A 15863-nucleotide genomic window follows, 5' to 3' on the forward strand; every position below is an offset into this window, starting at 1 on the left:
CGGACCAGGTAAGTCGATCGTCCGTTAGGGGAGGGGGGATGTTGGGTGTTGTGTGCGTGCATGGGGGTGTGCGTGTGTGTATGTAGAGGGGGTGTGTGAGTGCGTGTATGCTTGCGGGGGCGTTGTGTGTGTGGGAATTAGTGCGTGCATGGCTGTGGGTATGTCTGTATGGATGTGTGCGTGTATGTTTGAATGTGGGTGTGCGTGTCTGACTGTGTGTGTGGATGTAGGCATGTATGTCGGGGTGTGTGTGTGTTGGTGGTGCCTGCATGCATGTCGGGTGTGTGTGAGTAATGTTATGTTGGGGGTCGGGGTGGAGAGGGGGGCCCTGCCACCTTTGGGGGGTGGCAGGGTTGGTGGGGGGTGTAGGGGAGGGAGTCGGGGTGGGGGAGACCCCTATCAGTGCCAGGGAAGGAATTACCTGGCACTGATAGTGCTTACCGCCATAGATTTCATGGCGGTTGAAACTGCTGGAAATCCACAGCGGTAAGCCGGGTCCAAATACCGCCGGTGGTATACTGACGGCCTCCGGGCTGGAGACCCAGGTCTCCAGCCCGGCGGGCAGGACGGAGAACCGGCGGATGACCATGGCGGTAACCACCATGGTCATAATACACCAAGGTAAGACCGCCAGCCTGTTGGTGGTCTTACCGCCAGTTCTCTGACATCCACCAGGGTTGTAATGACCCCCTTAGTGTTCAGGACGCTGGGAGGGAGGGCCCCCATCTCATGGCTGTGGTTGGTCCAGGCGATCACAGTGGATTACTTTCACCTCGTACCCCTGGGTGTCTCAATTATTCACCAGCCATTCAGAGCCTGAGTGCTAGTGGATATTCAAGAAAAGTCTACGCTTGGTGGGCCCTCCCCATCGCAGCTGTGCTTATGTAGGGCAGTAAGTTCTATGGGAGGGCCCCAAGAATGTAGACAGATTTATTCAGGCTGGTGAAGGTGGTGGAAGGAGGAGTGGGGGAGTAGGCACTCCCCAGCAGCCTTGTTCTTTCAGTCGGGGCATACAGGGGAGCAGTCAGGCCCTGGGGATGCACTATGAGGTCTCACCCCAGGATGATCTTCAGTTTTGTTATTGCAGTGAGGCCATACGGCACAGCCTGACAATGATGCTCCCATAGAAGGCCCGCCGCCTGGGCCACAGCCGCTCCACAGCGAGTCTCCCAATGGGACTGCAACTCGGATCGTCCCTCCTCGTGTCTGGCAGTCCGCGATGAGACACCCAGCGCAGCACCCGGGTCTCCCCTATTAAGCCTGTTGATCCCCTGCTGTACTGCCTTCCCCACTGGGGTCGCAGCCCTCTCTCACTAGAAGTGCCAATTACCAGCAGAGCAGTCTGCCACCTCCCGGCTCCTCACAGGATCAGTGCTTTCAATCGCAGGGGCAGTAGCCCTCACCTTGCCTGAAGAAGGCGCCGGCTTCCGTCTTAGCTCCTGCTCCACCATGCGCTCGCTAGTCATTAGGCTGCCATTTCACCGCCCCAGGCTCAGGCGGCACGACTTCACAGCGAGGCTCTCAGACACAATTGGCAGGGAGGGCTACAATAATTGTCAGGGTATGGCAGGGCAGCAGCACTGCAACCATTAGGGCAGGATGGCACTATTGTGGGGGTTTATGAGACAGATTGCCTGGCCACGGGCTGGAGCACTAGGAATTAAACTGCTGCCATCTTTGTCAGTTGGCCACGCCCCCTATGCAAATTCTTATTTATGATGGTTTTTCTACATAAAATTATTATTCACCATAGTGTCGGCATCCACTCCCATACCTCAAGGTATCCAGCAGCACCTCCAGTACATCTCTCATTGCTTAAATTGATTCTACGGTCCAGTCGCCGAAAGTAGTCCTATCATATTAAACTGTTGTGTTAAATTACTCTGTCTGAGTATCAGGGAACTCTGTTTCAAGATCTATGGAATAAAAAACATTCTGCCATCTACCATAAAGATGTTAGAAGTCAAAGAAGGCTGCGTGAACATATCAAGTCGCAAGGTCACATGTCAAATTCCCATTTTTTTGGTCTTCTAAAAGTAACAATCTTGAAATATTGTATTCACATGATACAAGGGTTTGTTTTTTCACTCTCCTCCCTTATACACTCAGCATCATGATTAATAATTATGTCCTCTGGGGAAAGATATCTTCTGGATTCAGTTTTGCAGTGTATGTGTGAAATAGTCATATAAAAGCTTAACAAATCAATTGGCAATATGGAAACTGCAACCAGAAAACCATTGAAGAGATTTATACTGTAGGTCCTTTAAAAGTTGATTGAATGTTCTAAAATGTGAGCTAACAAATTACATTTATGACCTCTTGGCCTGAATTTCAGCATTGCAAACTGAGGCAAATCGTTATTCCCAATGGAATGTCAAAGAAAGGTTACATTAGATTCATGTCAATAGAGGCCCCTATCAATACCTGCTTAAATGCCAGTCACTACTGTTTTCACCAAGATTAGGGGTGGGTGGTGAGCTCTACCCCACTGGCAGAGCTGACAGAGTTTTCGGCACTCCACTTGGAGTGTGGAGTTCACCCAAAAACTCTGCTTGCCCCACAATTGGAGCAGAGCTCACCCGGTGCGCACTGCAGCCCAGTTATGGGCTACACAGTGCAAGCACAGATAGTCTGCTCTTGTGCTGTGTGGCCCATATCTGGGCTACAATGTGCACCGGCAATGGATCCATAGCCAGGCCTCCCTCTGCCAGCAGCCCAGAAACAGGGGTCAGAGGGAGGCAGAGAGCGAGGCCGCTGGGAAGGATGACGAGGACCCCCTGGAGGACCCATCTAAGTCCTCATCTCTTTTCTTTTTTTTCCCTTGTTTGTGTACACTGGTGCACAAACAAGGGCTGAAACAGCAGCTTTTGCTGCCTATGGCCCTGGCCTGAATTCAAGCCCGACCCTGCTCAGCGCTTTCAAGAACGGGTGCATTCAGGACTCCGCAGGTCACAGAACTCTGCCTCCACAGAATTCCACTGAATTTTCCAGGCCTAAGAAAGATTCCTTCAATAATGGGGCCAGTTCTGGTATGTTGTACTTCTTCTGAAACTAATATTTCATTTGGACTAATATAATGTTCAGCAACAGCCTGAACAGATGTCATTTTTCCAAGGACTGATTCGACAATGAATGTTCTCCCTTTTACAGGCAGGTAAAAGTGAGCAACAGTAAAAAGGTGGCGCCTCAAATATAGAACTGTTTTAACACCTACCAGTTGGTAGAAGGTAACCTCTGGTCCTTCCTCATCAAACAAGAACCACCAAGTCGCAGCACTCACTGTCGCAAGTCCAACATAAACTGAAAGGAAGAGAAAAGGCTGTGATCACGCACACACCACAGAATTATACTTCATGAAAACTTCTAAGCATGACCTACTGGCAAGTCATATCCCTCTGTTTGCATGTAGCCTGAACCTTTTATCCATGCTCAAGAAAAAAAAATCCATAGAGACGCTTAAGTGATATACAGCACCACAGACTATAATTACGGTCGGCACAGCTATCTTTAATTAAAAATGGTCATTTTTTTATTCATTCTTTATTCCTCTGTCCTCTCTGTTTCCAGTGGTTATTAGTTAATATATTATTACTGTAGCTTCACTCTTTGTTGGCCCAGCTGATACACCAGGGATCATTCCGGAGGATTAAACATAACAGTATATCACAGCAGACTTAGGGTCTGAGCTCTAGAAACTCCATTAACCCCAAACTCAGAGCTGAATCTAACTACATGAAGAAATTTTAATTGGTCCCAACATAGAACAAGTTTTTTTCATTGAGAATACCGGACTCAGCTACCCATGAGACCTAGTTTGGCTATTAATGTCACGGAGTTTCCTTTCTATCAATTTTGCAAAGGTACTAAACTGCCACGCAGCACTCTACAAAATGCATTAATAAATATATAAATACCACCATAGTTTGGATGAGGATCACATGAGCCAGAGTCTAACTTTGTTTCAATACATACATATGAATAGCTGAAAAGATGTAAACTCCGACTCAAAAGAATTACCTACAGGTTTTTTAATACAGAGGTTCCTGCTACTATTTAGAAGGGAAGGGACACAGATGTTTCCAGGGAAGTGGTCCTTGCGAATGTGCTGAATACCCACAAGGTCATATGTTTGTTGGTATTCAGAACATTTTTAAATACCTGGTCCCCAAAGGTGCATGTGACGATAGTAAAAAGGTATTGCAAAAGGAAACAAAAGCACTCATTTCATCGAACACTATTTTCCATTTGAAGAAAAACTATAATCTGTATAATGTATGGTTAGGGTCTCAGGCCAATGCCAGGGTCACATTGTCTTGGTGTCTGCCTCGGGAAGCTAGCACTAAGGTTAGGAAACAGAAATCTCTCCTCACAAGCCGCTGCGTGTAGGAATTTTTGTCTCCCTTGAAACAACACCTGCATTCTTTAGTTTTTCGACTACATTTTAATTTGGTGATTCCCGCGATTGCCAGGACCTCCCGTTAGAGTGATACTTGTGCCTGTCCCATTACAGTAGTTAATGAAAAGAGACCACTCCAGGAGCACTTCAGCTTGCTTCTGAGTGGGTTTCATGAAAGGATGTTGAATGATCTCATTTAAGAATGAATTACATTCTGTAGCCACTTCTACTCTCCCAGGAAATTTCTCATCAATGATTTAGGCATGCTATAGCAGTTGACCGACTTCATTGTCATTGACGTATAATTGACCAAATTCATTGTGATTAATGCACGTGCTATTTATAATAAAGCAGCGAAGCAAGGGAGGATACCTATGACTCTCCCAACTAAACTGTATTATTCTAAGCAACCCAATTCATACCTGACATTAAGGAGGAAGAAGAAATGGATCCAATCCAAGGCAGCTAATGACACCTTGACCAGCCACATTTTCGTGTTTTAGACATATCACAGTAGGCCACAGCTAAAGACAGGTCGTTGTTGATTAGGGCCTCTTGTTGAACCTCATTACGTGTGAGAAGGACATTCTTGTTCCCCTAATAGGCCTGAAGAGTGATCGATGGTTATAGAATGTTATCTTTCGTTACTACATTTATAAAGCGCGAGCACATCAACTGGTTTCTTGGCGATAAATCATATGTTGATGTACGGTGTGGTTCACAAAACAATTGAAGTGGCTTTCTGGTGAACGATCCTTGCCAGTTCATGTCCCAGAGGGGCCTGCTTTCTCCATGAGGTTTTCATGTAGGGAGTCTCACTCAGTCCCACTCCAAATGTACTCTTTCAAACTTTGATTTAGACATCGGAGGCATTTCACAGAAACTGCGCACTGTGTAAAAAGAGTGCCCATCCATTTGCAGCAAACTTGTCGCTTGTGTAACACAAATGCATACTTTATGCAATATGGCCTGGGAATTCAAGCACAAGGAAGTGGCCTGACTGGATATTCATTCATTCAAGCTTGGAACACTGAAATGTAAATACCATATGCTTTCCTTCCCAGCTTTGGAGAAGGATGTTCATCTAGTTAAGTATTGCATTTTTGGTGTACCATGGGGCCATATACAAGAAAATGAAAGATCTTATTGCCAAATAACTGGAGTTTTGTTTTCAGAGAAATTGCCTTTTAACCATCATTTCATTAGAGATAATAGCCCATGAGGTAGCTGCCAGTCTGAGCTGTGCAGATGTGGGGCTTTCAGAAGAACCCTGTAGGGGTAAGGCATGGATTAAGAGAAGTTCTGTTTATCGGTGGTAAACAAGGTGAGCATGTTCCCCATTATTGCCTGTAGGTGGTAATGCAAAGGTCCCTGCCACCATCCTGCTGTGCATTGTAGATATTGACCTCTACTTGAGACTCTCAGATGACATGAAGCGTTGCCAATATTGGGGACGACATTCAGAGATATGTTTTAAACCTTAGTTGGTCAAAAGTAACAACTGCAACTCTGTTGAAGTACCTGGAAGGGATAGTAGTTAAATCCTGACAACTTAGGACTATGCTCGTCTCCAAGAAATTACTACGTGGTAGAGAATAGTGTGCTCCCACCAATTTTCTTTAGTGCAAAGAGCACCCTTCTATTTCTTTTCAGAAGCACGGTATTCACTATGGGTCCACTGCAGCCTGGTCCTGTGGGGACACATTGCATCTGGCTAAATCACAAGAACGCTACAGAAACAATCATTCTCTGAAAAGCCCAACAAGACTGTGGAAACCCCCTTCCACTAGTCCTTCTCACACTGTGGAATTCCCTTCCACCAGTTCTTCACACAGCTCCTTGCCTGGTCAACTTTAAAAGGGATCTCAAAATCCTCTTATTTGAGAGACACTTTGGTTAACAGGAGATTCGTCACAATACCTTGTCTGGCCCAGACAGCCTAACCTCTTTCAACCCTTTGGCTCTCCCTGTTGGTATTGCTAAACTACTTATTTTCTGGGACGGTCTATTTGTGGATATAAACTGCATATTGGTTTTGGTTGTTCAGTTGCTAATTGGTTATTGTATGATGATTCTTATCCTGGACATGCCCTGCTCTCTTGTAAAGTTCTCCAGTGCCCTTAGATCAAGTCTCACTATGGAAAACCTTAAATCAATAAAACAAATATATCATTCTGAGGGCGGGGTATAGTTTTGTTACCTTGGAGTATTCAAAGTAGGAGGACTCTGCCAACTGCTTTACTCATCAGGCCTACAGCCACACTACTATGCTTTACTCTTGAAGTATTTATATTATGGTATTGTCTTCCAACGAGAGCTTTCGCATGAACAAGTGTACGTAGCTGGCTGCACAGGCCAGAATATTTGGGGCACTGAATAGATTGCACCATTCTCTCTTACTTGCGTTTGCTGCTGGTGAGGTCTTGATTTGATACAAGTTGGGCAAATGGCATAAACAGTACTACCATAGGCTACAGTCCAGTTAACTGCAGACCAGGCTCCTTGTCCAGTCTTCAGAATTGGGTCTGGGCCTAGAGCGAAGTAACACACAGACCTCTCTGCAGCCAAGCTTGTCAATTGTGGCTCCTGGGATTCAAAATGTGTTGTTATTAGAAACAGGCATGTTCCAGATGTTGATATGCTCTCATACCCATTGTTGGACTCATGTTTTCCAATGGGATTTTAATTCACATATTGACCTTTTGATTATAACTGATGGAATGTAATTTTCTTATTACTTAAACCATATATCACGGTCACAGTGATAATGTCTTATGATAAACATGAGGTGACAGAGAGAGCTTCTTGTCTACTCCAAACAAGCTGTCTTTCTTCAGTCCTCTTTAGTTGGTCAAGATTGTAAATGTTTTTCTATAATGTACAAATGTCACGTTCATTGATACATAAAGACATAGGGCTAATCTCAGACATTATAAGCATTTAACCAAAGTAACTTTGAGCTTCCCACACAAACATTTTCCTTGAGCATTTATGGTTTACTCTTGATGTAATTTCTGAATTACTCCTGAATTTCGATGGTTAAATCCCACATATTCATGGAAGCAAGCTCAATGTATCAGACCATGCACAACCAATAACCACACAAATAATCTCTCTTCTCTGTTTATCTTTAATAACCTGGGCAGGTGCCTTTGTGTTTTCAATGAAAAGTGCCCCCTACAAATGGTGAAAGTAAATGAGGTGATCTGAATACAGATTCTGCATAAACGACAAATCTTCCTATTATGCTGAGCATTCCAATCACACAGACTGGAAGTCTGCACTATTTCCCACACTGATAACACAGGTGGGCTCCTTGATGTACGTTTCCATCCTGTACATTTTGCCTGCCACATGTATACTCACTTCCAATGGCAATGTAACGGAAGAAGAGCCAGCCACTGATGAGGGACTCTCTTGGGTTACGTGGGAGCTTATCCATGATATCGAGGTCAGGAGGGTTGAACCCGAGGGCAGTCGCGGGAAGTCCATCTGTCACCAAGTTTACCCAGAGAAGCTGGACTGGGATCAGAGCTTCTGGAAGACCCAGGATAGCTGTCAGGAAAATGCTGGAAATTGAAAATGTACATCACAAATTAAATAATTAAATCGAATGTTTACATGTATCACAGGTGTTTCTTATTTCATTAAGTATTTCTACCGGATAAAGACACTCAGTAAATTGAAAAAAGTGCATTTGAATTCCATAAAACACGTTATAAAGCGGTGAGGAACATGTAAATACAGAAGGCAATTTAAGAAGTAAATAGAAAAAAGGGCTCATACTGTCAAAAATGCTGTCAGAGAAGTTTTTTTAAAAAACACCGGAACCAAGGAAGCTTTATCCATGTTTTAATCATACAGTTCCTTCAGCAATTTGTTCTTTGTGATCTATGTTTTTTTTTCTCCTAGTAAGCTGAAAAGATGGAACTTAGTGTGATATTGGTGAAGGGAGACTGTGGGGTGGAGCACAGAGCTGCCTGGTCCAAGCAGGGCCTAGCTGTGCAATGAGAATTAATAAACAATGAAAATTGATCCAGAGGCTGGAAAAGTCCTGAACTCAATTAGTAAATTCTAATATATGTAATGATGTTCGGGAATAGCTCTTATAACCGTGCATAGTGAGTCGAAGTGCTCTGCCACAGGATTTATACAAAGTGCATTTAAATTCGTGTCAGTCTGGTGTTTCTATGGGGATGTGACTGAGGCTCTGATGAATTGACAGGTGATGGGGTTCGAGCTCTGCTGCTTTCTCAAGTAGATGGCCTTTTGGAAGGACTCCAATCATTTTGACAGAGGCATGTTATGTCCATGATGTGTTTCATTTCCAAAACAAAAGCCTTCCGCTGTGGCTACGATGCATAGTTTGACAAGCTTTCTTTTTTGCAATACCACTAAGATATAATGTAGTTGTTAGACATGTAAGGTATTAGCTTGTCATAAATTAAAAGCAATGTATATGCTCCCTCCTTTTAACATGGCAACACTGGATCATACCCAATTGACTTATTCAATTTACCTGTAAGTTCCCTTGTGGAGGGCGTTATATGTGCTCCGGGCCTGTAAATTAAATGTTAATAGTAAGCCTGCAGCACTGATTGTGCCACCTACTTAGCCATTTACCCATGTCTCAGACCTGCCACTGCAAAGCCTGTGTGTGCAGGCTTTTTACTGCCAACTCAGCTTGGCATCTAAAATCCCTTGCCAAGCTGTAAACTTCCCTTTTATTACACATATGTCACCCCTAAAATAGGCCCCAGGTAGCCCATAGGGCAGTGTGCTTTGCAAGTAAAAGGTAGAACATGTACTTTTAAGTTGTGCATGTCCTGGTAGTGAAACACACCTACATTTGTTTTTCACTACTGTGAGGCCTACTCCTCTCATAAGTTAACACTAATAATTCCTTAATACACTTTTAAGCTACAATTCCTGATTACAAAGGAGTAGCTGAATCATGTGTCATAGCTTTGGCATAGTAATGATGAATCGTCTTTTTTGGTAAAGTCTGATTTAACATTACTATTATAGAAATGCCACTTTTAGAAAGTGGGCATATCTCTGCTCTTACAGCTCTGTGTGCCTGCAACCTGTCTCTAATAAATGCCTATGCTGGGTGACAGCTACACTTTGTGCATTCCCTCTAGAAAGCCACAAATACAGGAAGGCTAGGTGCGTTTAAGTGCTCATCTGCATTCATCTGAATTCTGAAGTCTCTTCCTGGGCAGGAAGGATAGCGGGGATGACACTTATACCTGAAAAGGCAGTGTCTGTGCCCATGCAAAAGGCCAATTACCCCCTACTGACAGTCTGGAGCCAGGGCTAAGGAAGAAAGGATACCTGTGCACTTCAACGTCTCTTCTTTGAAGTCAACCTCTCCACTTCAAAGGCAGATTTGGGTATAAGGCTTGAGCCACTGTTCCTACCAGAACAGACACTTCTGGACCTACAACTAGACTCTTTCATTTGAACTGCTGTGATGCATCAAGGACTATCATGCTGCTGGACTGCCGGCCTGAAAGGGCTGCTTTTCTGCTGTGCTGTCCTGATGCTTGCTGCTCTCTGACTTTGCTGACGGAGAGCTGAACCCTGCCTTGCACCCCAAAGTGATTTCCAAGGGCTTGTTGGCTTGCCTCCTGTTGCTAGAGACTCAGGGATATCCAAGTCTCTACTCCTGCTCCTGTGCCTGGTTCACTGGAAGTGGACGCAGATACTTGCACCGGCAAAATCGACACATCTGCTTGCTGGAAGCAGCAACAAATGCATCAACCCTACTGCGGGAGTAGAACCGGTGGAGCGCATTTGGAACAAGTGCTTCTCTATTGCATTGTCAACGCATCGGAACCACCGCATCACCGCCACTGCTGAAGGAAGATCGACGCATCCCTTCACTGCGTGGAGAAACTCAGCCCATCGTTTTCTGAACCACCGTAGAGACATTGCATCAGAATCACCACATTGCTGCCACTCCTGAAGGAAGATCGACAAATCCCTTCATTATGTAGAAAAACCTGGACGTTCTGGGTGAGACTCAGACATTAAGGGACACTTCTTTGCTAATAGCGCTAGGTAGGTGGCAAATTTGGTATTTATGAATAGTGAGGAAAGATACTCTTAATATATGCAGAGAAAACATTGTACCAAATCAACTGGTGAAATCTGAAGACAATGATTGACAAAAATGGATCTACAATTTTCTTAACTGCCTAAAGATGCAAAATTAGCATGTATTTTATGTAGAAAGAAGTTGAGACACTTTTGTTAAGTGGAAGGACTAGAAAGACCTTTCCTCTTATGATTTACGACTTTATGGTCACTATAGTATAGTTTGCTATAACCATTCTATAAATGATGGATATTCATCATGAAATTGTATGTGCAAAAGGGTAAGCCACAATGCTGTTTTCTGAAAATGATTTATTAATCTTTATTTCAGACGTAACCACTCCTGTGATCAGTTAAGATATTAAGAGTTTATGGCCCGTTGTCCAGTTATGAGAGAAAATAGAAAGAAATGAAGCCCTTGTAGACCAACATATACAAATCAAAACTGATGGAATGTTAACTAATTCAGAAAACAAAGGTGAGAGGTTTTAATTTCTCACAACCTAAAAATATCACAATGACATTTCACTGCAAACATCTCATCTTTAGTTAAATATTGACCCTTCTTAACAACTGTGGGGGTGCAGGGTGAACGACCAGGTGGTCACTCCTATTATTTTAGAATATATATTTCTAATGGAGAGGGGTTCAAAAGATTAACAGGGTTCCTCTTCTTGTGTCTCAGGTGGCTATGGCTTAGAAGTAGTATTTGTGCAAAAAGGGTGGAAAATAATTCTTAAATTCATAACCCTCTATTTAGAAAAATCCTGCTCTTAAATGTAAAAATAAAATGTTATTTCAGAAACCATGGATGAAGGCAGAGAATCTCAATTTGCAAAAGTTGAGGGTGGGTATGATCTTGGTAGATTTGAGCATATCAAATGTAAACAGAAGATTAATCCAATAGAAAAACAGTTTTAATCCTGAAATTCCTGGGATGTGTAGTTTGTGATCAGGTAGACAGGGAGGCTGGGGACCCTAAAATGGCTACCACGATACTCCCCGTTGTAGACAGCCACTGCACACTAGATGGGTGCGACAACGTTATGTGATGGATGGTGATGACATCAAATATTGTGGAGAGAAAGGTGGAAGCGTTGGATGGAGGAGAAGAACACGAGAGAGGACGACACGAACTAGGAGACACCAGAACAGGACAATGCACAATAGGTGGAGAACAGAGAGAGAGTGGCTAGCAAGGAGAGACGTCGGCACCCATCTGCGCCAGGAAGTGAGAGGGAGAAGGACCATGTGAGGGGAGACCGCAGTGCTGCTACTGACCCCAGTGGTCCCGGGAGACAGGAAGACACTGTGGGCACGAGGAACGGAATAGGAAGGTTGTGGCAAAAGGCAAGGGCTGGCAGGCCAGACACAGGCAACACTCCCAGCATGTGAGAAAGACGGAGCACTTTGATGACATGTTGAAGAAATTCATGGCACCAACGAGCACAGTGATGGCACTATAGAAGATAGGGTGTACAACCATGGTAATGAGTGTTTACTGATTCCTGCCTTATTGTTTCTCAAGGGCCACATTACTCCTGAACTCTGGCTGGTAAAGAAGGAAGAGAATTGTTTGATAAGATAAATAGGAAAGATGACTGCCAGTTTGCCTTGGGGTCCCAGAGGAAAAGGAACCACTTGACCACATATCTATCTGACTCTCTTAAAATAATAAACACAACCTAGCGCATCAATAAATCCTAGCTCAGTGGCTCTCTACCTAGGTCACAGGGATGGGGCCGAGAGAGGGAGGTGTCCATAAATACAACATAGTTGTACGGGGATTATATTGTCAATAATAAATGAATAAAGTAGTCCCTGCCATACACTACAAGGATACTGCAAATCACAGAGGGCTTCCACAACCATACAGTGGTTATGGAACTCCAAGGTGACTTGCAATATCCTTATCATGTAAGCCAGGGGGTACTTTATCCCATATAGTTCATGGTCACGCCATCACCTTTCCCACAAACCAATTAAATCCGTGGCACCTAGCACTTTCATATGAAAGAGCCAGCATGTTTGCGAATATGAAGAATAAAAGTAAAACCTCTAGTGCAAAATTAAACACATCAAAAGCCTGTTAGGTATTTGTTGCAAATAACTATTACAAACAGTTTAATAAAAGTCAGTGTGTTTTTTCCAAAAAAAAGCTGCAGTAGCTCAGAACATGTAAATATATTGTCTCTGCTTGTCATAGTAAGCTACTGAAATACAGCAGAAGAAAGAAAAGCAACGTTGTGTTCCGTTTGCTGATTTAAATAGCTGGTTTAATTATGCTCTGTGACTGACCTGCCTTTCACATCAGCTGCTGGCTCTGGCCGCAGGCATTGCGGCATCAGAACTCGATTGTAATAACCTTATAATTGTAGAGTTGCAAAGTCTTGTCTTTACAATCGGCAACTTGGTGCTTTACATGTTGCCGATTATAAACTACTGTCAGACATTTATACAGGGATTACAGAATCCCATGTGTTACATATAAATTGCTTTTAGGTAAAGTCAGTGAGTGACTGGGGGAGGCTGACAAAATACGTAGAATCAAATGGCGTCAAGGTTTAGGGGTCCATTAATAAGAGTTGTTATGGGCACAATTTCCAGGTGTTATCATGGACGTCAGTTCAACAAAATGGCAGAGGGAGCGGCGGTGACATCACTCGCCATTTAACCTTTACTTTCACTCACACATGCATGCTTACATATACACACATTCACTCAAACACACACTCTCTTTTACATAAGCACGCTCTCGCCCACAAGCATGCACACAGCATACACTTAAAAGTTTTTTTTTACTTACCTTAGCAGCTAAGGAGGATCATATTCCAGCTAATTGTACGCCATTTTTTATTACACTAATAGTGAATAATATATCATTCACTTTTAGTGCAATACAAAACTGATTGAAAACAAGGAACCACAGTTCCATAAGGACGAGCTGCCACTGTGTTCCTGGCACTGATTTTGCCACCTATGAGGCCAAGGGTAGCAAAGGCAGTGCCAGGGGCTGCAAGGGGCAAGCTGTGGCTCCTGGGGACCCCTAAGTGACGTCCATGGGTATTATGCAGCCTGGCAATTAGATCTTCCTCTGAGATTAGCACAACAGATAATACGGAATTGTCTCTTCTGGATTTCAGTTTGCCCCATGCGATTCCAGTTTTGGATGTCCGCAGGTTACATGGACATTAGGGCTTATGCTATTTGATCACAGATGAGTGACCACATTTTGGGCTATGGCGTTTGATCAATCACACTTTCTTGTGGGTACTCGGTTAGTTAGGTCTCCACTTTTGGTGGGGCATCATGATGTAGGCGATGCTATGGTTTCATGTGTCGCTCACAATATTCAGTAAGAAGCGGGTGCTGAGTTCTTGATCAAATCTGATGGCAGAAGAATGGATTTTAGAATAAATTGCCTTGCCAAATATGAAAAGGTTAAGTGCCACAGACGCAATTGTGGATACAAGTATAAAGGTGTATGGTTACCTTTCAAAGACTTATAACTATGGTAATTCAGTATGTGTGTTCCTTACCCTTAATTGCCATTGTGACTGTTATTTAAAAGTTGCATAGTGTAAATCTCCTAGGAGTTTGGCATCGTAGCACTGTTCGGTTGTGAGTTTGTATTTTGTAATATAAATAAAATGAGAGGAGACAACGGTGGCTATTAAGTAGGTTGTAGTCAATACATTGAGGTGTGTATTAAAATGTGTGGTGCATTATTGCTTGTGTTACTTTAATGCACTTACTTTGATATCGAATAAAATATTTATAAAAAGACATTTAGAAGTGAACACTCACTAACTCATGATGTTCATCCTTTCCCTAAGATAAATCGAATGCATGATGTACCACTATGTATTTAGGTCTAAATTGCTTTTAAAATAATCTGATAAAAACTTGTGCTTTTAATATTACTGAAGTCTGATACAGAATGCAAAGTTGTGAGAGTGCAGGCATAGTTGTCCTGTGGAGATTCACAAACAATTCCACTCCACACTCTCAAGGCAATGAAATCCTCTGTTGAAATAACTGTACTGGTGTATGTCTCAATGAGTAGCTAAGCAAGCCCTTTCATTTATATTTGGAAGGAGAGAATACCTTTTGCCTGTAACAATTAACATTAGGACATCACACTAGTCATTTTATATTATCAGAAATAATTTTTCTGAAGTTCTTACCAAACGACTTCACCAACATTTGACGAGATGAGGTAGCGTATAAACTGTTTCATATTGTTGTAGATTGCTCGGCCTTCCTCCACAGCAGACACAATGGTGGCGAAGTTGTCATCTGAAAGCACCATTTCGGCTGCAGATTTTGCCACAGCCGTGCCAGAGCCCATGGCTATGCCAATCTCAGCCTTCTTCAGGGCAGGGGCATCATTGACTCCATCGCCGGTCTACAATAAACAAATGCATTTACAGCAACATCTAACAACCACTGTTGTCTGCATGATATAACATTTTAGGCATCCAATGGATCAGGGGAGTGTTAGTCCTCTTAGGATGAGGCTAGTTCAAAGTTAAATGTAGATGACCTCATTTAGAGGTTCATGGATGACCTCACTTAAAGGTTCATTGACGGACATCATCTCACCTGCCAAGGCTGCAACCTCCACAACGTATTTGGAGATCCCATCCACAAGGTAGAGTTTTCTTAATGAATTCTGTTTCTGCTGCCTTGTGCATGCTGGTGTCCAAAAGGGATATTGTCTGCCAAAGGGGCAGCAACAAATCACCTACCCTCAGTAATTGAATGAGGGGCATCGCTTATTATGCGAAAGCAGAAGAAACTATCTGCAAAGCAAGAGGCTGTGAAAAGAAACATGAAAATGTCCTGGGTTCACGGTGGAACCATTTCCAGAAGATGCTATCTGTAATACGATATTAATCACGAACTATGAGTGTGTAATAGGTTCTGCATTTCTAACATTTTTCAAATGCATATTATCAAAGTACATTTGTTTTTCCAAAATGTACAATGAATGTCCGTGACGTGCTGTCAATTAGCTCCCGGAATGTGGGGAACTGTGGTTGCTTTTTTTTTTTTTTACTACCCGGGCAGCGATGTTGTGCATGGCAATCCAGGGCAGGAAAGAACACGGGGGACATAATGTCAGAAAGATGTACTAAAAAGGGGACACCTTCTGATGTCATGCCGGTAATAAATGCTGGGAGCTGACCAGTCATGGGGTGTAAGAGAGGCTGAGTCGGTGTCCGTTCAGAAAACAGCTCTTAAAAAGGCAGGTAAACCAACAGTTTAGCGGAGGTGGCATCTGCCAGTTTTGGAAGATGTAATGTTACTACACAACTCCAGATAACCAGATCAAGAAGCCTAGAGGGGAAATACTTAT

The 15863-nt window shown here is 43.3% G+C and overlaps 1 protein-coding gene across 2 annotated transcripts in view; it reads right to left on the reverse strand.

The window, feature by feature from the left end:
* The window catches only part of ATP2A3 (ATPase sarcoplasmic/endoplasmic reticulum Ca2+ transporting 3), a 352883-nt gene that overhangs the window by 32055 nt on the left and 304965 nt on the right, over nt 1-15863 (reverse strand). For both annotated transcript variants that reach the window (XM_069226688.1, XM_069226687.1), the window contains exons 15-17: nt 14689-14909; nt 7766-7968; nt 3218-3303 (exon numbers count right to left, since the gene is read on the reverse strand). In XM_069226688.1, coding sequence (XP_069082789.1) covers nt 3218-3303; nt 7766-7968; nt 14689-14909 — 510 coding nt within the window. The remainder of the gene's footprint in view (nt 1-3217; nt 3304-7765; nt 7969-14688; nt 14910-15863) is intronic.

This window comes from Pleurodeles waltl, chromosome 3_2 (genome assembly GCF_031143425.1).
Source record: "Pleurodeles waltl isolate 20211129_DDA chromosome 3_2, aPleWal1.hap1.20221129, whole genome shotgun sequence".
Taxonomy (NCBI): Eukaryota; Metazoa; Chordata; class Amphibia; order Caudata; family Salamandridae; genus Pleurodeles; species Pleurodeles waltl.